The 27,789-nt window shown below is 33.8% G+C and overlaps 1 protein-coding gene across 1 annotated transcript in view; it reads right to left on the bottom strand.

Annotated features, from left to right (window-relative positions):
- PXDNL (peroxidasin like) overlaps window positions 1-27,789 on the bottom strand; it is a 456,789-nt gene that overhangs the window by 80,183 nt on the left and 348,817 nt on the right. Inside the window, exons 13-16 of the mRNA XM_080802773.1 lie at window positions 14,972-15,084; window positions 12,480-12,636; window positions 3,332-3,440; window positions 1,436-1,593 (exon numbers count right to left, since the gene is read on the bottom strand). Coding sequence (XP_080658899.1) covers window positions 1,436-1,593; window positions 3,332-3,440; window positions 12,480-12,636; window positions 14,972-15,084 — 537 coding nt within the window. The remainder of the gene's footprint in view (window positions 1-1,435; window positions 1,594-3,331; window positions 3,441-12,479; window positions 12,637-14,971; window positions 15,085-27,789) is intronic.

Here is a 27,789-nt window from a genome sequence, read left to right as displayed (position 1 = left end):
GCTAGTGTGGATGGTGTGAATATTAACCTGCATGATAGTTGATAAAAAGAGATTTAGCAGTAACTTTTAAACTACCACAAGCTGTCATTCCTCTGGGAATGTGCAATACAACCTGGAGGTGTTTTGGAGCCAATCTTTTAACAGAGCTTAAAATTGCAGCATAATCCTAAATCTGCAAAGACTATTCACTAAATCCTATTTGCTAAGAGTTATTATCCCTACTTAATCATCAGAAACTGGCTAATGATACCATGACCATTTGTCCTTTTGCTGTGTAAGCTGGTCTCTGGCCGGACCCTGAGATATCTTAATCTTGGATATATGCAATAATCTTCCTGGGTTCACTTTTAGGGAAAACTGATCCTGGTGGGGGGGAAAAAAAAGGTCTTTAACTTTACAAATAATAAAAGAGAGATAGAACAACATAAGGCTTTTTTTCTTAAGAAAATCTTGTTAAAATTCTTTAGTATTTTAGGTCAGAATATATACTCAGTTTGGTAATGAACACCACAAACAATAGATGCATATTTTAGCAAAGTTAAATTTCTGTAGATATTGATTGCTTATTCTCTAGTTATGAATTTAGACGTTAATCTTGAAAATTCCAAGACTTGGAATTAAACAGCCAGAACTTTGATTCAAGTGCTAATATGGACTAAATGAAAATTTCACTTGGATGTTTTAGTTAAGGAAACTCTGAAACCCAAGACACAATGGATCAATGGGAGCTAATAAATAGAGCTTTTTAAGTAATTATATAGGGCACCTAAGGGGTGAGCCAAGCACAGAAAGGCACTTGTGCACAGCATCTTGGTTTATTTTCTGAAGGGGAGTAAAGAAACCTCTAGAAGTTGCTGTTGTGCTCACAGAACAAATAGTGTATAGCAAAGGATCACATTTTTACTTCACTTTAAAAAGAAAGACTTAGAAAATCAGAAAGATTTCTACATCACTCTCATTTGACATTTACTAAATAAAGGTCTGGTTTTAGAAAAAAAAATACAAGAGAACTTTAGTACAGCAACAACAAAAAAGATTGGGAAGGATATATATGTTATAGGTAGAGAAAGGAATTCAAATAAATTCACTGAATGATTTAGGTGATTCCAGTAACAAGGAGAGGACCATTACCCTGGGAATAAAGCCTTTTTCATAGGAAGGAGTAATATCTTTCAGATTCCAAAAGTAAGTTCGCCTAAAATGGGCTCCCTAGATTTACTAGACATATATAGCTGATAGAAGTTGACAGGTTTGAATATCTATTTATCATCCTTTCTTTTGAATTACAGTTCTTACAGGAAATATCTGCATTCATTTGGCAAAGTGGTAAATTAATGTCTACCTCACATGGTGTTTTGAAGATTAAAAACTAAGGGTTTTGGTCAGTTTTGCAAATGACCATAAGCTAAGAACAAAACGCCTCCCAGAAGCTGACCTCTGCCCTCCAAATCAACAGTGAGCCCCTGCTTCACATGTTCCTGGATCAGCAGAAGTGTGTGCTCAAAAATCTCCCCAGCTCTTGCTGTCTCCACAGTAAATGGGTCATGCGGATAACGAAACTGAGCCAGCAGATCACCAGGGGTGCGAGGTTTTCTGCAAATGACAAAAGACGTTACTGTTCATAAGGCAAAACTGCAGAATCCATGAATCTCACTGTGCATTTAAGAATATAGTTCCCAAACAATCAAGAAGAAGAAAAGCTTCACCACCAGAAAATAAGCTTCACAGGGGGAACGGAGAGTTCTTTTCCTATTTTGTTAATGAGTGAATCCCAAATGCCAGTGACAGTGCTGAACTCAAAAGTTCTATTTTTAATGAATCAATGATTTAAAGAACATTTTTTTTTTTTGTAAAAAGCAACATCTATGGTGAAAGTTATAAACTTGGTGTTCACACGTATGTCCTAGGGGGCTCAGTAAACCCTCTGAAACAGTGTGCAATACACTCAGTTTCTGGGTGTTGAGTATTGTCTGTCTTCTCTTTCCTCAAATGTAACTGCCTGGAAATTCCTGCTTACATTTAAAACCCTGCATAACCATTGCTCTCCCCATGAATCTTCCTGATAAGTCTGACAAGTTACCACCTTCTCAATTACTTCTGTATGCTCATACACATCTCTTACATACACAATAAGATGTACTTAAATTGTTGACATATTGTCTCTTCTACTATAGAAGGACTCTGTCAGGGATGAGATGGTGCCTTATTCATTTTTATATTCCACATACCAAACCTACCAACCGGCACCCAGTAGTGGTTTATATGCATTGAGGAATTGAGCTAAATAAGTGAAAAGAGTATTAGTCACTAAGAATGTGAAACCATTTTAGATATTTTGGTCAGCTAAAGCATGTCTGGTCCTCTACATCTGAAATCATAACTTTAGATCATAGAACAATAGTAATGATATTAATAACTCACTTAGAGTAAGCCCTTTCTCTATGGCAGACACTGCTGAGACACTTTATCTGTATTGTTCAGTCTTCCTAGCAAGTATGTCCATGAAACAGATTCTGTCATTATCCCCATTTTAATAGGCAAGAAGTGGGAGGTACTAAGATGCTTAGTTACTTGCCCAAGGTCCCCAGATAGAAAGTGACATAGTGAGGAATCATAATAAGAATATAAATAAGGTGTGTGGCTCCAGAACACAAGTCCATGATCAGCAAGCCATGCTGTTTGTGGGTATGCAGGAACAGAGCTATACTTGATTATGGCATTATAAGGTATTCCTTTAGACCAACAGCTGCAAAGGCTGGGCGTATATTTTATTTGACTTTAAAGACAACAGTCATGTTTTCTAATATGTCAGATGATGCAAAGCATCCCATGTACCTCCATCAGAACTGATGGGGACTTTATAGAACCTGAAGGCTTCACTACACTAAATATGTTCTGATTCAAATTAAAATAACGAAAATACTACATATCCTAAACAAAGCTTTCACCTGTGATCTATCAGTTTATGACCAGATGTGATCAAATTGATGAGCACTTTCAATTCCTGGAGTGCCAGGAGCACTGGGTCTGGCCCTGGTGGACCCTGACATAACAGAACCCATTACCTGATACCTATCATGGGACAACATAGAGTGGATCTGCAATGTAGATTTATTCCTTTTAGATTCTATGGGGAACAAGTTTAATTTTCTCTGAGACTGAGCTGGCAGTGGTGGAGAGCCTAGAGGGTGATAACCCACACACAGACTGAAGAAAACACCCGCTTTTGGCAATCTTATGCACGATGCCTGCTGTGATTTATGGAGATTATAAAAACCAAGTAGGACTGAAGTGAAAACAATTTTGTAATCAAAATAAAATAAATTCTTACTGTGAAAACAAATGTCTTCGTGTGGAGTTAATTGCACTGTCAACCCTCTGTACAGCATCAAGAATGGATGATTCAACAAAGTCATCGCCAGCTTGTCTACCCTGTATTGCTTTGAAAATCAATTCCATGATTAAAAGTATCAAACAAACCTTGAAGTTAGGAATGATCTCATATAAATGGCATTACAGAAACTTCCAAGACAATAAAAATGTTATACAGTGTCCACATGATACTGTCCATTGCAGAAGAGTAGGTAATTATCCTGAACCAAAGCTTCCAGCAACAGTAACAGCATTATTTAGGGAACTAAAGCATTCCAAAAATCTAGTAAAGCTATGTGAAATATTTCCTTTTTTACAACACTGATTCAAATGGGATTCAACTCTGTTAGTAATTTGTCATCTTCAGAATGGTATGAAATGCCTATCTCTTCAGCCACCTTGCTTTAATGTTAAACATTAAATTGAAGTAAATATTATCACATCCCTATGGAGATTTCTTAAAGCAAGAATTGAACTCTCAGTAAGATTTCAGTGAAAAATAATTCATGTTGTTTCTATAGCTCTTCAGTGTGTGAGAATTCTATCAAGTTGAATATTATAGACAAAGAAAGCTTTGTGGAGTTGATAATCTTCAACATATTAAATCTTCTCCGGGTAATGGTTTAAGAAATTAATGGTAAAGGAAGAAAATGTTATTAAAAATGATCATGGACATTAAAGACCCATATAAGAAAAACAATTAAGTATATCCATATTATTTGATTCATTTTTGATAATACTTAAAGAATTTATGGTAATACTTCCTTAGCACTGTTGAATATTGAACACAAGAGTAAGTATAGCCCCAAAAACTGTATCTGAAAATAATGTCAAAAAAGAGATATAAAAAAATGAAAACTTTAAATAAAAATAGAAGGTGTGTGGATTACATATTGTCATTTATATAACACATTATATAGTACAATATAACATTAAAATATTACATATGTGCATTTATATGTATGTAAGTATATATATATGTGTGTGTGTGTGTATATATATATATATGCTCATGTATTTTGCAATAGATTAATGCAAATAGCATTCCACATCTGGTTGTTACCAAAATATTCCTTTATATTATGATAATGTATACATACTAGATTGTTAATTGTTCTAAAAAGATCACCAACATAAAAAATTTCAAGAAAAAAATAGCAGTGATGCAGATATTATAAGAAAACCAGTAAAATCAAGGTCTGCTCAAAGACATTCTAGATAAACTAGATTACAGGCAGTAATTATGAGTTAGAGGTTATACTGTCAGTTCAATTCAGTCTTTATCATAACCACAATATTAAAGCTCCAGAAGGTCAGTTTTATATTTTATAATCCAAAAATAACATTGTATTAACTATACATTAGCTAAAGACACTTGAAAGAAAGCAAAGATAAATTGATTAATTTGATTAAATGAAATTGATAATTTCTATTCAAGGAAAGACATAAGTAAAAAAGGTAAAAAGGTCATAGATAAATAAATAATAGGTAACATATTTGTAATTTCTGTATTTCTAGGTAGAAATAATATTCTATTTCATTCAAGGAATTCCTGTAATGCACCAAGAAAAAATATATACGTGCATGTTATAAAAGAGGAAACCCCAAAAGTTATTAAGTGTATGACAGATGTTGAAAACCACTTAAGACCTCAGAAATAAAATTTAAAATATCAATAAGCTTCTATTTTATGCTTACTCTGGCAAAATAAAAAAGCTGATTACTGCCAAGTTTTGGGAGGGGTGAGTGGACACGGGTAGGCTTATGAGAATGTAGAACTGATGCTCTTATTTCCAAGATTTTGTTTAGGGTTAGGTATATTTTTTATTTTGTTTTTACTTAATAAAATGACATGTGGACACCCTCTCACCCAGCAATTTGAGTCCTACAGATATATCTAGAGAAATTCTGATACAAATCCATAAAGAGTAAAGAATGAGAATGTTCATTGCAACTTTGTATGAAAGGAATTAGGGAAAATTGTCAGCAGTGGAAGTGTGGGTGAGAAAAAATGTGGTGGATTTACAGTATGAAATATCATGCCGCAGTTAGAATTGGTGGGATGACACACACATGGATACTAAAAAAAGAGTACTTAATGTAAAAATTAGAAAGCTGAAGGAGAATAAAAAGATTTAATTAAATCATTTTAATAAATAAAATATTTATTTATGTATATGAGTATTAATATTTATAAATATAATAAATGCATTATAGCTGTTACACGACATAATGGGCATGACGGGAGTGGGGTATTGGCTTCTAAGGAGATGGATTAATTAATCAATCAATTAAGCAATCAATATAATTGCAATGACTATGAGAATACCTAGTATTTTCAATATACCTAACATGATATGCCTTGTGATAGTTCAAAATAAGTCAGTAAGAATGAGCCTAATGAATTTGTTACTTTTACTTGGAAATAAAGGAACTGAGATCAATCCAATCAATCTGTGCTGGCCTATAGATGTTAGCTTTTTCTCTATTGTTTCCCTTTTAGTCCTTCACTTGTGAACCTCAAGTGTGGAGAGTGACATCAATGATGTGTTCTTATTCATAATGTTCTTATTCATAACAATTCATAACAATTACTGTCATTGGACCCCTGAACCTGTGTGAATAAAATACAATCAGGGGTCTATCGAAGTTTGCATGTAGGACTGAGTTATCACATAGCTGACAATACCAGCCAAAACTCAAAAGGCTGTTCACTGTGGCAGACAGAACTTGAAAGGGATATTTAAATTTTGGGAAAGCATCAATTAACATGTTCATCTGAATTTCATTTGTTTGATAATTTTGCTTTTATTCTGTTCACAAAATAGTTTTGCTATTATGGTTGTATAAAATTTACAAGCATAAGTCTTTTTACAACACCTATTTTTCATCTTCCAACTCATTCATAGAGTGGAAATGATAAGACTTCTTCAACATACAGTTGAGCCAAACATATAGTTGGGCCAAATATGATTATTAAATACAAAGACATGTAAAGTTCTTTGAAAACGACATGTCACAATGCAAATATAAGTTGACTTTCAGTGATTGTTATGTTCTAATCCCATAAATAACCCATATCTTCACATAATTATTGATTGCTGCTGTGTTGTCATTTGTTCAGCTTGACCTGCTTTTTCTCTCTATTAATAAGAAACCAACAAGTGTGGAGATGTAAAAAGGAAAGGAAAATAACAAGAAAGGTGGCAGAACATGTAAACATTGTTTGAAATAATTAAATTTTGATGTGCACAAATAGAAAACCATAAAGTTGTTTGTTCACAGATTATTAAAAGTACATTAAATATGTAATATGTTCACACAGAAAATATTTGTGGTAACAAGAACTCTTTCTCACTTATGTCATTTCAATTATGAATTTTTTAAGGTTTCATAGTTTTATGATAAAACTAACCTTTTTATTATTCATTCGGTCTCAGTATTGTTTTAGTTGTTGTGGTACAAATTGCAAAAAGATTTCCATAAATGTTTCCAGAAGAGCACTGTATTATGCAAAGCGAATTCAGTTTATTGGGGCACATTTAGAATCAAACAACACTGTTAATATTTTATTTGTCTTTAAAACTACCTCAATTAATGTTGTAGGGGTAGAATGATCAGAAAACTCTGAGTATAGTCTCCATTTTTTTATGCAAAATCTTGCAGAGAAGGAGGAAGAACTAGATCATTTTCTTTTGTTAAGTCTTGGGGTTAAAAAAGGAGAAAAAGCTTCAGTAGAGTTATGAAATTAAGCATGTTTAAAGTTCCTGGTGAACATCTCCTTTCAGTTCTGTCCATGTATCTATGAGACTCCATCACCTCCAAGGAAGATAAAGTCAAAAGATAAATTTGAGTCCTTTCAGGAAGGGGGCCCTTAGGTGTAAAGGCCCACCAACTCCTGCGTGCCCACTCTGTCGGAGCACAGCCTAGATGGGAGAGAATAGGAGTCAGGGAGGAACGGGGCGGAGCTTGAGGAGGGACACCGAAGCAGAACATCTGCACCCCTGCCCTCACTCTCACAAAATACCTAGACCTCAATAAAAGCAGAGTTTCTTTCACAACTGAGTATTCTTTATCTCCCCCTCCCTCCTGAAGAAAAGTGGCCAGATAATGCAACTATCATTAATCAAATAGGCCTTCCCACATGAAATCTTCTGCTAAAGAGAACAGCGGACCAACCACTGAGCCTGGAGAGGGCTCTCCTAGGAAGCCAGACACTCCCACAGCATACAAATGGATATGAACGACTGCCTTTGTGAAATAATTTTCTTTGGACAGCAACAACTCTGCCTTACTCATCATTTTGCATCATTGAATATGTAAATGGGTTCACTGTCTTCCAAGCGCCACCGTTTTTTTTTTTCCAGAGACGGAAAAGGAAAGACACTACTTTTTTTTGGTCTTAATAATTGAGATGAGCCTTTTATTTTGATTATTCTCTTCCCTTATAATTTCATGACTATCCAAACACAACTCTACTAAAAATCTCTTCTTAAAACTTAATGCTAATTTTTTTAAACATGTGGCTTAGCTCAGGATAGACATATGTGTTCAATATAGAATTTATGTATAAATGGATTGGAAATGTATTAAATATGGTTAAAGGTATTATAAACATATGTATATGTATATTAGGTATATGCTGTTATTTATAAAATATCCCACCATTCATTGTATTATTAAAGTTTGCCAAGGTAAACAAGATTATCACGTAGCTATTAATTATTATGTAAATTAATTCATGTCATATTCAAAGTAAATAAACAAATACAGTTAAATAGCAATTGAAAATGATTTAGTATCAGTTTCATTTCATTGATATATTTGAGTAAACACAATTAAAATTTTCTGATACTTCATAGTTATTTCATTGTATAACAACTACAATGGTTTTGAAACAGATGTTTGATCTAGACAATAACAACTGGATTAGAATGTCAAAAAATCAGTGAGTTATTCATTCAGAATTTCAAAAAAATAACTAGATCCCAAAAGCATCAAATAAGTTAATTGATAAATAACACTTGGAACAAGTGGTAAATGCCCGATAAATGTTAACTTTTTCTTAGTAGTAATATTAGTATCAGTTTAATACCGGTTATTTACTTAACATAATAGAAAAGATCTCATTAACTTAAAACCAACTAATGTAGCCTTAATTCTCATTTATAATTTATCAGGTTGAGAATATAGTCAAAGTAGAGAATACTCTAAGTAGAAATATCATTTAGAAAGTTATTGCAGAAGTCTAAATGACCAAAGATTGAACTATGAAAGAGGAGGTTAAATGGAGAAATGGGAAAGAAGCAATATTTGAAGGAAAAACTGGTGAGACATGGCAGTTAGGGTAAAGAAGGAAGAGGGAGTGGAAAAAATAAGAAAACTTTCTGGTTTCCTCCTTACAGAACATGGTCTGTATTAAAGTACTGCCAGGAGGTTATAAGTCTTGAGGTGAAAATGAGGAGTTCAATCTGGCATACATTCAAGATCAGTTTTTAATATATGGAATCGGAAGACCTGTGGGTTATCCAAAATGAAATGTTCAACATACAATTAGATACTCAACTCAGAATTTCAAAGAAGACAACATTGTTTGCATTTATTTTTTATATCATTACAAATAGTATTTACGTGGTATTTCTGCTCCAGAACTCTCATTTAATCCATGCTGTGTCACTATTTCACTTTTAGCCAGTCCACATATTATTCCAATGTCTCATTGGTAAACATTCTGTAGTGTAGACATGCTCTAAACTACTTCCTGACTATTTTTGCGCATTTGAATGCTATTGTAGAAACAGAATTTCTATGCCAAGAAGGACTCTTGAGTGTCCAGTTCCACATTTTTTAAGAAACGGGAAAATTAATTCCAGTTATGGGTGAGGTATCCAAAGTGGCTGAGATCAATAAAGGTAAGTTTCCTGATTTAACCCAGGATTTTTCCCACTATCTCACACTGTTTATATTCAATGTAAATGTCTTGTGTCCTCAGACTGAACCATTTTCACAAGCAAGAAATTAATCATAAGAATATACTATGAATTATGAACTTGACAGTACTTAACAACACATCAATATATGTAGAAGGTATTAAAATAAATTATGTTTTGAATAAAAATTGTGAGTTTGGGCCGATCTAATGTAATATGTGTAACTTTCATATGCCAAATATCATCCAGAGAAGTAGGTATGCTGATGTGAGTAATATTTCTCAACAAAAAATATTTTGAGGACACCTTCAAAGGATAGGTTCCCAGTAAACACCATATCAGCTTTAAATGTTTGTAAAATTTTTCTAAAACTATTAAAAATCTATTACACCCATGAAGAAAAAAAAAACTCCTTAAAAAAAATCACAATTTGTGGGAACCCTTTTTACTTTTGCTATTATAAATGCCTTACTTTGAGCATCACTCATTCAAATGCATGATATATATATATATATATACATATATATATATATGTGTGTGTGTGTATATATATATCTATCTCCCAGATTTTCCCTAAATTGTCATTGTATATTTTTATTCTTTTAGATTACTTTGTGTGGTTGTATTCCCAGTACAGAATAGCAACTCACAAGGCATGATACTCTTTGTATCAATTCTTACACAATGAGCAGAGTTACAACATTCCATCACTGCTTAATTAGGGCATTAAGATTGGAAAATCCTCCTGTAATGCACAGTCTTTTCCTTTTAATTAGGATAACTGGTGAATGAAAGGGTCTAAGTCATAAAATGTTCCATAAGTGATACTTTATATTGACACATTTCCTCCTATTCTTCAATTTGGGTTGTGTGAACACACATACATACACACACACTTAAATCTTATATGTATTCAAAAATTTAAAATTTATATCTTCATATTTTTACTTCTTTTTATAAAAATATTTCTAATGTTGGGGTGGCTGGGTGGCTCAGTCGTTAAGCATCTGCCTTAGGCTCAGGTCCTGATCCCAGGGTCCTGGGATAGAGCCCCACACTGGGGCTCCCTGCTTAGCAGGAAGCCTGCTCTTCCCTCTCCCACTCCCTCTGCTTCTGTTCCCTCTCTCGCTGTGTCTCTCTCTGTCAAATAAATAAGTAAAACCTTTAAAAAATATTTCTAATGTCATAAAATGTATTTGGTACAAATATAAATTAATTTCTCCTTATATTGCTATAAAAATGTCTCAAGAGCAAAAAACATAATTTTCTTCTTGACTGAGTAACTTCTTCTTTTGTACTACTCTATCTCTATAGCCTGACTTTCTGCTCTCTATACAATAGAGGAGAATATTGGTAAATGCTACTTATCAGTATTTTAAAATCTGGTAAATAGAGTGACTGATACATTTTAATCTTAATGTTTTACTTTTAATGTGTATATATAAAATGGATTGTTAAATTTCAGTCTACCACAATGAAATTCTTATGTTGGAGGTTCTAAAATGTTGACCACTGTAATTATAGTTTGTGTGTATGTGGCAGAGCAAAACAGAGACAAATGGAGAGAATAAGAGGCAGAGAGAGAATATTTGTTTGTGTATGTGTTTGTTTAGTAGTAAATATTTCTAGCATCTCTTGAACCTAAAAGATAGCAATTTAAATTTTATAATAAGTTTTTTCCAAAATGCTCAAGAATATTTTTTCATTGATCTCATAAATAGTTAAGCAGTAGAAAAGGAGCTCTATAAATTTATAAAAAGAAACACAACTATTACAGATTCTAAATCAGGAAAAACATGAACTCATAGCAGATACCAAATAAGGCTAAGATTTTGTAACTTTAAGAAATTTTATGTGATAAAGAATTTCTGACCCTGCTAGAATAAATATTCGCTAGTTACTAGATACATTGTTATAATTTTAAGGCCAACATTCTACAGAGAATACTTTTTACTATACAGTATAATAAATATGTAAAGATGGCTGCACCATTAATGAAAATATATACTTTATATAAAATACCCAAACAAAAAGTTTGATTTCTCAGGAGAATTTTCAGGTGTAAGAATATGAAACTATTGTACTACATGAAGGGAAGGCAATGACATCTTTAAGGATGTGACTTAATTAAATAAATCTATTTTTATCCAAGCCTGTATTTATAATGAGAAGAGTTACCCAATAGTTTTAGAGACCAGTAAGAGCTGGAAAAACTAAAAGGAAAGAAATAAATCTGTAAAACCCTATTTATGAAATCTGCCCATTTCTAAGGAAACCAAAAAGCAGGCAAAGCCCAAAATAGTACTCCATATGCTTGTAGCTGAACTCATTTACTTGAACTGCTGATTGTCAGTAAGGCAGAAGCTCCTAAACCCATCCACAAAAAAAGCAACCCTGATGTCAATTCACATGTCCCCACATGCTGTGCTTTTCTTGAATTCTTTCCCCACATGAAGAACATGCCAGTCCATCATCAGAGCCAGTCCCCATTCCCATATCCACAGCTGAGGTTTCCATTCGAATCTGCCCACAAATAGACTCCCTCATTTCCAATACAAACTGATTGATTGAAGAAAAAAAAAAGCATTTTATTTTTTGTAAAACTATGACAATTTTTTAAAGCAGTCACCATTTATGAACAAGTAGCAGAGGGCTACAACTAAATGATGGATGACAAAATGTAAACAATGGCAAATACATTGACCAATTATAAATGTTCCAAAATATTGAGATATTTATTCTTATAGTGGAAAATCTTACCTAGAAGTTTGATTGATTGATTGATTTTTAATTTTACTGTAGAACCAAATATACCATGTCAGAGTAACTCATACATGTTAAATTCCACTTATCCTTAAATCTCTGACTCCACTTTATTTAGCTATGAATGTATCTTACATTCTATAATTTTCATTTCCTAAGAAAACGTGATATACATTTGTGAACCCTTCCTATTTTTTTCACTTTTGGCATTGATAGTTTCGGTGTTTGATACCCTTCAATATAGTTTAAATTTAAAACTTAGATTTAAAAATTTTAAATACCATTGATTTAATATCAATACATTTGACTAGAAAAAAAATGTAAGGAAACTTGGGTAGTGAGACAAATCAGTTAGAATGAGAAGTAGAAGCTGTCAAAGATATTTATCTAGATCACATCAGGAGCCACACTTACCTACAACTGTGAGAAACATACTGGTCACAACAAAGCCAAATGAATTCCGAGCCACACATTCATATCTTCCTTGGTCAGCTTGCCCTGCATCATAGATGGTTAGCATGCCTTCACCACTGACATGGAATTTACCACTCTCAGTAATCTGAACACCTGCCTAGGGAGGGAAAATAATTGTCACAAGAGGGAAATATGATTCCTAAAAAAATAACATCTTACATTTTATTTGATATAGTTTGATTTGTTCAACAAATATCTACTGATCACTTACTGTGTCAAGCATTACAAAAGGTATTTTATGAATCTAATGAAGAGAAGAAAAGAGAGAGAAAGTGCTTTCTAGGAAGTATAGTTTACCTTTCTCTCTTAATTAAAACAAATATGATACTCAAAATTCAATTATGTAATTATTTAATATTGTGATCATTTTAAAATAATCATTTCAATAATGAATATGTAGGTTATTCATATTTTTCTTCTAGAAAAGGATTCTGACAATAATAAAAATAAAATTTGAAAAGAAGGAAAATTTTCATAAATCTACCAACTAAAGGCATAAAATACTTTCATATTTCTGATTCTTCTTCTATTTCTATATATGTACTCATAAGTTTTATGTACCTGCAAAGATTTATATACTAGTGTTTCTCAATTAAAATTATACCTTAAAATGGTAAGATGACTACATTTCATATGAAATATTATTAAATGTATTAAGTTGTAATTAGTATGGATTTATGTACTTTTCATTATTATGCTATTAATTTTTAAAAAGGAAAAGAAATTGGCTTTCCAGGACTGCGTTGGAATAGAGTAGGGGTAGAGATGCTTCTCTCCTTCCCCTTCCCAAGAGACTCACAGGAAACTGAAGATGCGCTACTGTTTCAAAAGAACTCATACCCCAGTGATGACTAGTAGGCCAGAATGTAACCAGAAAGGTTCAGAGTGAAAAAAAAAAACAAAAAACAAAAAACGTTTCATAGGTCTTCAGATTCTCACAGTTGTCTCTTGCCATTACTAGAAAATAAGTCAAAGGTGATGGATGGCTGGTAACTCAGGGGAGGAGATGAGATGGACTAACAGGAGGGCAGATGAAAAAAGACCAGACATACAGAAGACTAAGAAGTGATCAGGTGCACAAGCTTCTTTGCAAAAGCACTCCCTTCCTACTTGCTCTCCTTATATACTACCAGGACTCTTAGGCTAACCCTATAGTTCTATAGGTTTTGCTTAGGGTCTCTGAGCTATCAGCTAGCTTTCCAATAAATTCCTTATCTGCTTATTTTTGGAATAGCCTAATTCACACCATTTTAGCCTTGTGAATAGAAGAGGATTATTATAAAGATTAAATGTGCTAGCATACACAAAATGTCTGGCATATAGTTAACCCTCGATTAATTCATTTGGAATTAAAAGATACATTTTAGGAATTAGACTGAGCTATTTTCCTGATATAATTATATGATACAGCGTTTAGTATGTCAAATAAGGCTCTAGAGACTGACCAAAATGTATATTTTTCACACTGCCTATTTTTTAGTAAGATATATTTGAATTACATTACACTCAAAAGAAATTATAAAAACTATTCAGACTATTTGAGAGTACCTGAGCTTAAAAGTTCAACTTTGAGACCACTAAATTTATTTTTTTATAAAGAACTCCACATGATGCTCAGCTATAGCACAAGAGAAATGAGCCACCAAAACTAAAGCCTTGTTGCTGTATGGCAACAACAAAAATAAACCAAATATTTTTGGAAAATAGCTTTGCAAGTTTTCATAGTGAAAACTTTACTTTTTTCAAAATTTTCTATAAAAACTGTCATTCTGATGTATGCCATTTCTGGTTAGCACTCTGCACTCTGATGTAATCCATTTCATTTATTTTTTAAGAACATCAGACTCTAAGACCAATCATTGCAATTTGATTAAAAAAAAAAAAAAAGCCTTAAAGTGAAAGAAGCAATTGTGTTGAAAGAATGCAGCTCAAAGAACCAAAGAAATAAAATTGATAAATAAAAAGCTCTTATTTCCTTAAAGTCACTTAAGTTTTGAACCTACAGAAGGACTTTTCATGTTACTTTGTTTTGAAAACAAGTTTTCATTCTTGTTACAGCTAGTGCCCTACTTTTAATCCACTTCTGAGTTATTAATTCAAAATTGTTTCCTGCTAGCCACTAAAACTCTTAAATTTATGTAAGACAAAAGCAATTTTTCCTTAGAAGAATTTAGTTATGTTTATGAAGCTTTCATCATCAAGCAAATGAGAAAGGATAAATTTATCAAAGCCCTGAGCCAAAATCAGATGTAGTTACTTAAAAAATGAACAAAAAAGAAGCAGGAAATAAACTTGTTTCAGTGTAAAAAATATTATTTGCTAACAAAAACCACAACAATAATAAATCAATATGAGAATCATTACCTCTTTTCATTGGGTCAATACACTTGTCAGTGTTTTTACTATTACTGCACTTTTAGTTGAGATCTTACCTTATTCCAGGTAATTATGGGCTGTGGCTCTCCTTGAGCATGACATGAAATGTTTATATTCTTGCCAACCTCTACACTTGTATCCTGAGGTAGTTGAGTAAACACTGGGAGAGCTGTGGAAACAAATCAAAATGACATCATGTCAATACTATTTTTGTCAACACATGCTATCTAAGTCAAACGGTATAAATCTAGATATGATATTGGTTAGCCACACTAGTGTTTTAAAAAGCAATTACTTGGACATCAGAGTGAGTAATAAATATCAAAGCCAGGGTAATGATTATTAGGATAAAGATAAGAACAGGAAAAAAGGCAGAGAAAAATACAAAACCTTTAACCATAATACTTTAACCCTAACCTTTAACCTTAAATATTTGTAATATTTCTTTCTTCAGCTGAGTAGCGGGTATAAGGATTTTTAGTACTCTTCTTCAATATCTTTTCATAGGTCTGAAAAAAAGATATATGGTAACAACAGAAGTTTATTGCTAGCTAAAATAAATAGATTCAATCTTACTTTATTTCCTCAAAAAATAAACTATTGTGACATAATTAGTATAAAATAGATCATTGGAATAACCCTATAACTATTAAGGAAATTAAATTAACAATATTTTTTTAAATCTCAAAACATAAATTTTTAGGAAAGAATTAAAATCTTTCTACTAGAAATTCTATTCAACATATAATCTCTTCTAGAAACTAAGAGGAGGACATGTTTCCTGACTTTTTAGGAGGCTTACCTTAATATCAAAACCAGATAATGACAGTACCAAAGCAAAAAAGAAAAAAAAAAAACCTTATAGACCAGTATCTCTCATTAATATAGACACAAAAATCATCCATAAAGTATTGACAAATAGAATTCACCAATATAAAAATGTTTATACACCATGTCCAAAAGAGTTTATGGCAGGGATACAAGACTGGTTCAGTATTTGAAAATCAATCAAAGGAATCTATTACACAAACAAGTAAAGAAGAAAACCCTCATAATTTTAATTAGTGCAAAAAGTATTTGACTAAATTTAAAACATATATGATTAAATAAAAACTCTCAGAAAAAATAGTAAAAGAAAGCTTACATAACTTAAAAATGAACATAGGTGGGAAGATGGTGCAGGAGTAGGGGACCCTAGTTCTGTCTGGTTCCTGAAATTCAGCTAGATAGCCATCAAATCATTCTGAAATCCAGTGAACTCAACAAAATATCTAAGAAAAGAATAGCTGCAATTCTACAAATAGAAAAATGACCACTTTTTGTGAGGTATGAGGTGCAGAGAAGTGAATCCAAGGTGATATATTAGAAGGTAAATCCTGGGGTAGGGAGCCAGGTACCAGAAAGTAATACAAGCAGCAGAGTGCAAAATTGGAACTTTTAGAAGTCTGCTTTGGTGGGGGACATCTCTGCCTGAAATGTGCTCAGGTAGTGAAGCAGGATGGAATCACAGGTGGGACAATGTGGTTCTCAGGAACCCCAGGGTCACAGAAAGAAGGGAGGTGCCTTAGTGCAACAGTGTTCCCAAGCCTTGGAGAAGGGAAGACAGATGCAAACAGGGAGTTCAGGAGTGGGCTTACTGTTTGGTGTAGCCATAAACCATGAATCACTGTACAGTTTGGTGACTGCTCTCCATCACAGGCCAAGCAAGAGGCAGAACTGTGGCAAGACACCCCTTCCTTCCTCTGTAAAGTTTGGAGACTCAAAACAGAATCTTGTGTCTGAGATAAAACACTCTGTCAAAAGCTAGATGAACACAGAATGTGGATGGAAACTAGGTAAACAAGAGTGATTGATTGCTTTTCTGTGAAGACTCACTGAAGAGTGGGGGGCATGCACTTTCAGCTCTGGGGATGGAGATAGAGGCACTGCTAATTTCATTTTCATTTCAATCCCCCAAAGTGGTGCTGAAAGACTTCAGGGAACAAAAGCCACATAGAGGAATCTAGAGCCACTTATACTGAGCCCAGGCCCTGGCAAGGGAGGTGCAGTTTCACCCAGGTAAAGACACCTGAGAATCAGAGCAACAGCAGCCCCCCCCTCCCCGAAAACCAGCAGGAACATCCAGCTAACACCAAGTGTTTTGATCATACAGAACTGCAAAATTCCAGAACTGGGGAAAATAGTATACAGAATTCATGTTATTTTCTCATGATTCTTTAGCCTTTCAGTTTTAATTTTTTTTTATTTTCAACTAATTTATCACCCTTTTTTAAAGATTTATTTTTAATTTTCATTTTTTACATTTACATTATATATATAGATAGATAGATTTTTTTTTCATTTTTAGCTTCCTTTCATTGTAGTCAATTTTATTTTGGTATATATATATTTTTTTTTCTTTCTTTACAACTTTGGGATCTAATGTCTTCCTAGTTTATTGTTCTGTTCTGTTCATCTGTTTGATTTTATTCTCTCTCCCTCTCTCTCTTTTTTGATATCTGACCTATTTTGATTTGTTTAGTGTGTATTTTTCTAGGGTCTGTTGCTATTTTTGTATTTACTGTCTTGTTCATCTATTCTTCTATGAACAGAATGAAAAGACAGTAAAACACTCCTAAAAAGAGAACAAGAGGCAGTACTAACTGCCAGGGATGTAAACAGTACAGATATAAGTAAGGGATCAAAATTAGAATTCAGAGAAACAATATTAAGATACTAGCTGGGCTTAAAAAAAGAATAGAAGACACTAGAGAATCTTTTTCTGGAGAAATAAAAGAACTAAAATCTAATCAGGTCAAAATCAAAAGTCTACTAATGAGATGAAATAAAAAATGAAGGCTCTAACTGCAAGAATAAATGAGGCTGAAGAGAGAGTAAGTGATATAGAAGACAAAATGATGGAGAATAAAGAAACTGAGAAAAAGAGAAATAAATACTGGATCATGAAGCAAGAATTTGAGAGAAAATTGATTCCAGAAAGTGAAACAATATTAGAATAAATGGGGTCCTGGATGAAGAAGAAAGATAGAGAGGGCCTGAGGTATATTTGAGCAAATTATAACTGAGAACTTCTCTAATCTGGGGAACAGATTAGATTCTCTAATCTGGGGAAACAGGCATTCAAATCCAGGAGGCACAGAGAACCTCCCTCAAAATCAAAAATAAGTCAACATCTTGACATGTAATAGTGAATCTTGCAAATTTCAGAGACAAAGAGAAAATCCTAAAATCAGGTCAGGGACAAGACCTCCTTGACCTACAAGGGTACAAACATAAGGCAGGTAGCAGACCTATCCAGACAGACCTGGGAGGCCAGAAAGGACTGACATGATCTATTCAGGGTGCTAAAAAAGAAAAATACATAGCCAAGAATACTTTATCCATCAAGGCTGTCATTCAGAATAGAAGGAGAGGTAAAGAGCTTCCACGGAAAACAGAAACCAAAGAATTTGTGATCACTAAACAATCCTGAAAGAAATATTGAAGAAGATCCTTTAAATAAAGAGAGAGCCCAAAAGTAACATAGACCAGAAAGGAACAGAGATAATATACAAAAACAGACACTTTATAAGTAATACAATGTCGCTAAATTCATACCTTTCAGTAGTTACTCTGAATATAAATGGGTTAAATCCAACAATCAAAAGACACAGGATATCTGATTGGATTAAAAAAAAAAATACTCATTGATATGCTGTCTACAAGAGACTTATTTTAGACCCAAAGACACCACCAGATTGAAAGTAAGGGGGTAGAAAACATTTTAGCATGATGATGGATGTCAAAAGAAATGTGGGTGGCAATCCTTATATAAGACAAATTAGATTTTATTTTTTAAAGATTATATTTATTTATTTGAGAGAGAAAGTGAGAGAGAGAGAGAGAGATCATGAGCAGGGGGGAAGAGTAGAGGGAGATGTCGACTCCCTACTGAACAGGGAGCCTGATGTGAGACTCAATCCCACAACCTTGGAGCATGACCTGAGCCACAAACAGATGCTTAACTGACTGAGCCACCAAGGTGCCCCCAGACAAATGAGATATTAAACCAAACAGTGTACAAAGAGACAAGGAAGGACATTATACCATAGTTAAAGGGTCTATCCAATAAGAAGATCTAACAATTGTAAATATTTATGCCCCTAACATGTGAGCAACCAAGTATATAAACCAATTAATAATTAAAATTAAAGAAACACATTGATAATAATATAATAATAGTAGGGGACTTTAATACTCCACTCACAGCAAAGGACAGATCATCTAAGCAAAAGATCAACAAGGAAACAAGGGCTTTGAATGACACACTGGACAAAATGGACTTCACAGATATATTCAGAACATTCCATTCTAGCAACAGAATACATATTCTTCTATAGTGCACCTGAACATTCTCCAGAATACATATACTGGGTCACAAATCAGATCTCAACCAGTACCAAAGATTGGGATTATTCCATGCACAGTTTCAGACCACAGTGCTTTGAAATTTGAAATGAATCACAAGAGGAAATTTGGAAGGAACACAAATACATGGAAGTTAAAGAACATCCTACTAAAGAATGAATGGATCAACTAGGAAATTAAAGAAGAACTAAAAAAGAGTTCATGGAAACAAATGAAAATGAAAACACAACTGTTCAAAACCTTTGGGATACAGCAAAGGCAGTTCTATGAGGGAAGTGTATAGCAATATAAGTCTTTATCAAGAAACAAAAGTCTCAAAACACAACCTAACCTTACACTTAAAGGAGCTGGAGAAAGAACAGCAAATAAAGCCAAATGCTGCAGAAGAGAATTAATAAAGATTAGAGCAGAAATCAATGAAATAGAAACCAAAGGAACAGTGGAACAATTCAACAAAACTAGGAGCTGGTTCTTTGAAAGAATTAATAAGATTGATAGAACCCTGGCCAGACTTAGCAAAAAGAAAAAGAAGGAAGAAGAGGAAGGACCCCATCATGGATGAAAGAGGAGTGATCACAACCAACAACAAAGCAATACAAACATTTATGAAAACATATTACAAACAACAATGTGCCAACCAATTAAGCAATCTGGAAGAAATGGATGCATTCCCAGAGACTTATAAACTACCAAAGCTGAAACAGGAAGAAATAGAAATCCTGGACAGACCCAACTGGGAATGCAAGCTCATGCAGCCACTCTGGAAAACAGTATGAATGTTCCTCAAAAAGTTGAAAATAGAGGCACCTGGGTGGCTCAGTTGGTTAAGCAACTGCCTTTGGCTCAGGTCATGATCCCAAGGTCCTGGGATCAAGCCCTGCATTGGGCTCCTTATTCAGCGGGGAGCCTGCTTCTCCCTTTCCTTCTGCTGCTCTGCCTGCTTGTGTTCTCTTGCTCTCTCTGTCTAATAAACAAATAAAATCTTTAAAAATTAAAGTCAAATATAGAGCTACCATATGACCCAGCAATTGCACTACTGGGTATTTATCTTATAGATACAATCCAAAGGGGCATGTGCACCTGAATGTTTACAACAGCAATGTCCACAATAGCCAAACTGTGGAAAGAGCCTAGATGTACATCAACAGATGAATGGATAAATAAAAAGTGATTGATATATATATATATACACACATATATATATATATATATGTGTATATATATATATATATCGCCATAAAAAAACCAAAATCTTGCCATTTACAATGATGTGGGTGGAACTAGAGGATATTATGCTAAACGAAATAAGAAAGACAATTATCATATGATCTCACTGATATGAGGAATTTGAGAAATGAGACAGAGGATCATAGGGGAAGGGAGGGAAAAATGAAACAAGATGAAACCAGAGAGGGAGACAAACCAAAAGAGACTCTTAATCTCAGGAAACAAACTGAGGGTTGTTGGAAGGGAGGAAGATGGGAGTGATGGGGTGGCTGGATGATGGACATTGGGGAGGGTATGTGCTATGGTGAGAAAAAAATAAATTAAATAAAAAATTAAAAAATAAATGTCTATGCCACCCAGAGTAATCTATACATTCAATGCAGTGCCTGTCAAAATACCATCAACAATTTTCACAGAACTGGAACAAATAATCCTAAAATTTTTATGGAACAGAAAAGACCCTGAATAACCAAAAGGATGTTGAAAAAGAACCAAAATTAATGGCATCACAATTCTGGACTTCAAGCTCTATTACAAAGCTGTAATTATCGAGAAAGTATAATCAAATTGTCTATCCAACAAGAAGATCTAACAATTGAAAATATTTATGCCCCAAACATGTGAACAGCCAAGTATATAAACCAAAAACGGACACAAATCAATGGAACAGAATAGAGAACCCAGAAATGGACCCTCAACTCTATGGTCAACAAAGCAGGGAAGACTATCCATGGAAAAAATCCTCTTCAACAAATCATATTGGGGATATTGGACAGCCACATGCAGAAGAATGAAACTGGACCATTTCTTTACACCATACACAAAATAAACTCAAAATGGATGAAAACCTAAATGTGAGATAGAAATCCATCAAAATTCTTGAGAAGAACACAGGAAGCAGCCTCTGTCACCTTGGCCCCAACGACTTCTTGCTATATACTTCTCCAAAGGCAAAGGAATCAAAAGCAAAAAATGAACTATTGGAAGCTCATGAAGATAAATCTTTTACATAGCAAAGGAAACAGTTGACAAAACCAAAAGATGACCTACAGAATGGGAAAAGATATTCATAAATGTCTTATCAGATAAAGGGTTAGTATTAAAATCTGTAAAGAACTCATCAAACTCAACACCCAAAGAACAAATAATCCAGTCAAGAAATGGACAAAAGACATGAAGAGATATTTCTCCAAAGAAGACATACAAATAGCCAATAGACACATGAAAAAATGTTCCACATCACTCAACATCAGTGAAATACATAGCAAAACCACAATAAGAGATAACCTCCACCAGTTAGAATGACTAAAATTAGCAAATCCACAAACAACACATATTGGAGAGGATGCAGAGAAGGGGAAACCTTCTTACACTGCTGGTGGGAATGCACACTTGTATGGCCACTCTGGAAAACAGTATGGAGGTTCCTGAAAAAGTTGAAAGTAGAGCTACCCTATGACCCAGCAATTGCACTACTAGGTATTTATAACAAAGATACAAATGTACTAATTCAAAGGGGCACCTGCATTGCAATGTTTATAGTAGCAATGTCCACAGTAGCCAAACTATGGAAAAAGCCCAGATGTCCATCAACAGATGAATGGATAAAGAAGATATGGAATGTGTGTGTGTGTGTGTGTGTGTGTGTGTGTGTGTGTGTGTGTGTGTATACACAATGAAATACTACTCAGCCACCAAAAAATGAAATTTTGCCATTTGCAATGATGTGGATTGAACTAGACGGTATTATGCTAAGTGACATAAGTCAAACAGAGAAAGACATTTTTCAAATCATTTCAATTATATGTGGAATTTAAGGAACATAACATAGGATCATATGGGAAGGAAGGGAATAATAAAACAAGATGAAATCAGAGAGGGAGACAAAGCATAAGAGACTCTTAATTATAGTAAACAACTGAGGTTGGCTGGAGGAGAGAGGTGGAGGGATGGGGTAACTGGGTGATGGGCATTAAAGAGGGCATTTGATATAATGAGCATTGAGTGTTATATACAACTGATGAGTCATTCAACTCTACTTCAAAAACTAATAATACACTATGCTAATTAGATGAATTTAAATTAAATTAAATTTAATTGTAAAAGAAAATGAACATAGACAAAACCCTACAATAATCATTTACTTAACGGTGGAAGAGTAATTGTTTTCCTGTTTTCCCCCTGACGTATAGAACAAGGCCAGGATGTCTACTTTCAGAACTCTGATTTAACATAGTGCTGGAAGTTCTAGCCAGTATCATATGGCAGGAAAAGGACGTAGAAGAAATATGAATTAGTGAAGAAGAAATAAAACTGTTCCCATTTGCAGATGACATTAGTGTCTATTCAGATAATTCTAGAAATCTATAAAACACTTCAAAGTGAGCTCAGCAATATTGTAGGATACAAGATAAATGTAAAAAACAATGGTATTATATATTCAAGCAATGAACATATGAACACAAAAGTTTAAAAAAGAATACCTCTTACAGTTTTTCAAGAACATTAAAATATTTATGTATAAATATAACAAAACATGCATGGTACTTGTATGCTGTGAACTACAAAATGTTGATGTAAGAAATCAAAGGTGATATAAATAAATGAAGAGACACATCATATCCATGAATTGGAAGTCTCAAGATAGTAAAGATGTCATTTCTCCAAGAATTGATACCAGGTTTAACGCAATTCTTATCAAAATCCCAGAAAGATTTTTTTTTTTTGTGAGATAGACAAGATCATTCTAAAATTTATATGGATATGCAAAGGAACTGAAATAGCTAAACAATTTTCAAAAAGAAGAATAAAGTGAGAAGAAACAACCTACTAGATTTTAAGACTGATTATATAACTATAGTAATTAACACCATGTGATATTGACATAGAGAACTACATCAATAGAACAAAGAACCCAGTAATATAATCATACAAATATGTCCAACTGATTCTGATAAAGGTGCAAAGCAATTCAATAGAGGCCTTTTCAACAAATGGTGTTGGTCGACTGGGTACCCACAGGCAAAAAAAAAAAAAAATGAAGCACAAACTAAGTCTCACAGTTCATACAAAAATTACTCGAAATGGACAACAAACAAACTTAAGAAAATGTAAAACTATAAAACTTAAAAAAAAATAGGAGAAAATCTTTGGAACATAGGACCAGGCAAAGAATTCTTAGCTCTTGTATTGAAAATATAATCCAAAGAAAAAAATGATAAACTGGATTCCATCATATTTAAAAATTTTTGTGTTGTGAAGACCATGTGGAGAGGATGCAATGACAAGTTTCAGACTAAGAGAAGATATTCATAAACCACATAGACAACAGAGGATTAGTGTCTAGAATATACATAGAACCCTTAGAATTCAACAATAAAAGACCAAACAATTCAAATAGAAAATGGACAGAAGACATGACATTGCACTGAAGAGGATATACAGAAGATAAATAGGCCTGTGAAAAGATGCTCAACATCACTAGTCATAAAGGAAATGCAAATTAAAACCACTATAAGGTATCACTACACAACTGTCAGAACGGCTAGAATAAAAAATAGCGACAACACAAATCACAAGGAGGCAGAGAAACTGGATCTCTCATGTATCACTGGTGGGAAATGTAAAATGGCAGAACCACTCTGGAAAAGAATTTAGGAATTTCCTTAACAATTTAAAGATGACACTTCCATTCAATCCAGCAATTGAACTCTTGGGCATTTATCCCAGAGAAAAGCCAAACCTACTCTCACACAAAAGCCTATACATGAATGTTTATAGCACCTTTACTAGTACTAACCAAAAATTAAAACCCAGATGTCCTTCAATAAGTGAATGATTAAACAATTTGTGGTCTATGTGGCATACTACTCAGCAGTAAAAAGAATAACTGACAAATGATTTGATAATCAAAAGAATTGATAACACATAAAATCTGGATGAATCTCCAAATAATTATGCTGGATGAAAAACACAGTCCCAAAAGTTTACATACTATGTGATTCTATTTATATAACATTCTTGAGACAATGGAATTAAAGAAATAGAGAACAGTAGTTCCCAGGGTTTTACTAGGTGGAGTCTTCAGGTTGGTAATGAGTCTGGATCTCTTTGTGTTATTGCTTACAACCAAATGTGAATCTACAATTATTTCAAAATAAAAACTTTAAAATAAATCAACTATGTGGACATGTAAGGGAATAATACACACCAAACCCACTTTAGTGGCAAATAGGTTGGAGTTGAGAACAGATGGAAAAGAAGAACAAACAATCTTTAAGTATATTTGTAATGTTTATTTCCTCATTTGAGTAGTGGTTATAAGGGCTTTCCATCATATCTTTCTTGATGGCTTTTTGTATGACTGAAATAAAAACATTCAGTAACATCAAAAATTTATTACAAAGTTGAAAATTTTCTGCTCTTGAAGTGAAAACTGTATTTTGTTATATTCAAATCTTACATTATATTTGGGTTTGCTAAAACTAAGGCTTATAGATTCCTGACAATGTGTAGTGGACATCTCATGAGGACTAGTGACTCTAGGCAGTGACCTTCGTCATTCACCCAAAGGATCTTTAACTAACACTTCATGTCATGGCCTTCATTATCTGATGTTCTCTGTCTCTAACCTTGTTCACCTCCTGTCTTAATAACTACTCATTACCACCACTTACATGCCATCACTTTTAGTCTTTTGAAAATATCTAATACTACACCTACAGAAAAAATCCTCTGTCTCCTGCTCCATCATCTCCTCATTTTGACGCTATCTAGATTCCTAGAAACTTTCCTCTTCCCCTCTGTTGACGACCCCTGTCTAGTGTCATTCTCCCCTTTTCAGTTAGGATCCTAAGTTTCATCACCTCTACCACTTTCCTTCCCAAACTCTCAACTCCTTTACCCCATTGTCTCTCTGTTCAACATACTGGCACTGTGTTCTTCATGCCTGTCCTTCAAAAATATCTGGAATGATCGTGTGTCCCGGTTTATCAGAGACAAACTGTCTGTGTCGCTTCAGATCCTATTTAACAACAATTTAAAAAAAAAAAATCTTTCAGCACACTCTTCTCCCACAAAATGTCAGCATTTTCTACGCCAGAGGAAAAAACCAAAAAAACAAAAAACAAAAACAAAAAGCAAACCCAAAACAAACCCTCAGACTATTAATCCCTTGACTTCCTACACTCCTTTTTCATAGAGGTACTTCCCTATACAACCATTCCTAAAAGCCCTTTTCTCATCTGAAGTGAAGAAATGCCTCTTATCATCTCTTTAAGGCAAATTGCTTCATTGAATTTTACAAATCCCATCCCATCTTACCATCTGAGAAATCTTGAACCACCTTTACTCACTCCCATCTTTCTGCCTTCTTCCCTTCAGAAAACACCTCAGAATAATAGGCTCTTCCCCTTATTTGCCCATATCCTTTCCCCATCTTCAGTGTCACCTTCTTACTGTTTGCCTTCACAAAGAAATGTCTTGGAAAAAATAGTTTCTGCCTATCTGCCTCCCCGCCCCTTTGCACTGAAGCTTATTTCCTTTCATTTCATGAGAATTGTTCTTTGGGTCCTTAAATTTAGAATCTTAAAAAAAATCGGTCTTCATTGAAGATACCTGTTTGTAGATTTTGATCCATTAAATCACTCATTCCTTCTGAATATAATTCTTAGCTCTTGGGATTTTTTCTCCTCTGAGTTTCTGTGTCATACTGGACATTTGTTATAGTACAATTTACAGCTTTTCTTTCTTCTGAATTATAAGGAATTTCCACCCTTGGCCCTCCTTTCTTCTCACTCAACACACCCCTTTCGTTCTAAATGACTTCATTCACAGCCATTGACTATATAACTTAGCTTTGTGCTCATAAATCAACCATCTTAGTCCCACCAAGCATATATATTTTTTTAAGATTTTATTTATTTATTTGACAGAGATCACAGTAGACAGAGAGGCAGGCAGAGAGAGAGAGAGGGAAGCAGGCTCCCTGCTGAGCAGAGAGCCCAATGCGGGACTCGATCCCAGGACCCTGAGATCATGACCTGAGCCGAAGGCAGAGGCTTAACCCACTGAGCCACCCAGGTGCCCCCACCAAGCATATTAAATGCAACTTTTTCCAAACTGTACTCATTATCTCTCCCCATTTGCTAATCTACCTGTCCTTTTTTGCTATTGAACTAGAAATTTCTTCATATATTACAAATAATTAAAAAAAACTTTTCAGTTATGTACGGTGCAAATATCTTTTGATTCTTTTTTTTAAAGTGAATGGAAGATACAAATTGTAATGTAGATGACTTTATCAATCTTTTTCTTATACAATAATGATTTTTATATTTTGGTTTAAAAATCCTTCTGTACTGGGGTGCCTGGGTGGCTCAGTGGGTTAAGCCTCTGCCTTCACCTCAGGTCATGATCTCAGGGTCCTGGGATCGAGCCCCGCATCGGGCTTTCTACTCAGTGGGGAGCCTGCTTCTTCCTCTCTCTCTGCCTGCCTCTGTCTACTTGTGGTCTCTGTCTGTCAAATAAATAAATAAAAATCTTTAAAAAAAATCCTTCTGTACTACTATCATAAAAATATCATTTTTATTCATAAATATTTAAATATTTGTTTCTTAATATTAAAGTTATTTTTTAACCTGGAATTTATTTTCGAGTATAGGTAAAGTGAAGATTCATTTCATGGTTTCCCTGTGACCAGTTGCCTATCACTATTTATTGAGGACATCTACTTTCTGTAGATGAGCAGTGCCACGACTGTAATTAATATTGTCTTTCTTTCTGTTCCACAGATCAATTTGTCAATTCCTATGTCAATAAAGCAATATGTTAATTATGATAGATTGATATCCTAGTCATTCTTAAATCTTCGCTTGTTTATATACAGTGTTAATCAACATTTCATTTTCTACCAAAAACCCTTCCAGGATTTCCACCAGAATTGCGCTGACCTACAAATCAATATTGGAAGGACTAACATCTTTACAGAAGGATTCGTCTTCTCGATTTCTTCCAACAGCATTTTGTTCCTACACGTTCTTGAATATCTTTGGTTAGATTTGTTTGTTTGTTTTAGATTTCATTTTATTCTGGTAAGAACACTTACCATATATCTACCTTCTTAAAAAACTATTAGTTACAAATCAAAGGTTATACATTTTCACTTAAGCAAGATGAAGAAGTTCTACAGATATTCAGTACACTACTGTATGTAGAATCAACAAAATATATTGTTAGATTT

The sequence above is a fragment of the Martes martes genome (assembly GCF_963455335.1).
Source record: "Martes martes genome assembly, chromosome: 4".
Lineage (NCBI taxonomy): Eukaryota > Metazoa > Chordata > Mammalia > Carnivora > Mustelidae > Martes > Martes martes.
Note: the sequence above shows the minus strand (reverse complement) of the source record. Positions and strands in the feature narration are given on the sequence as shown.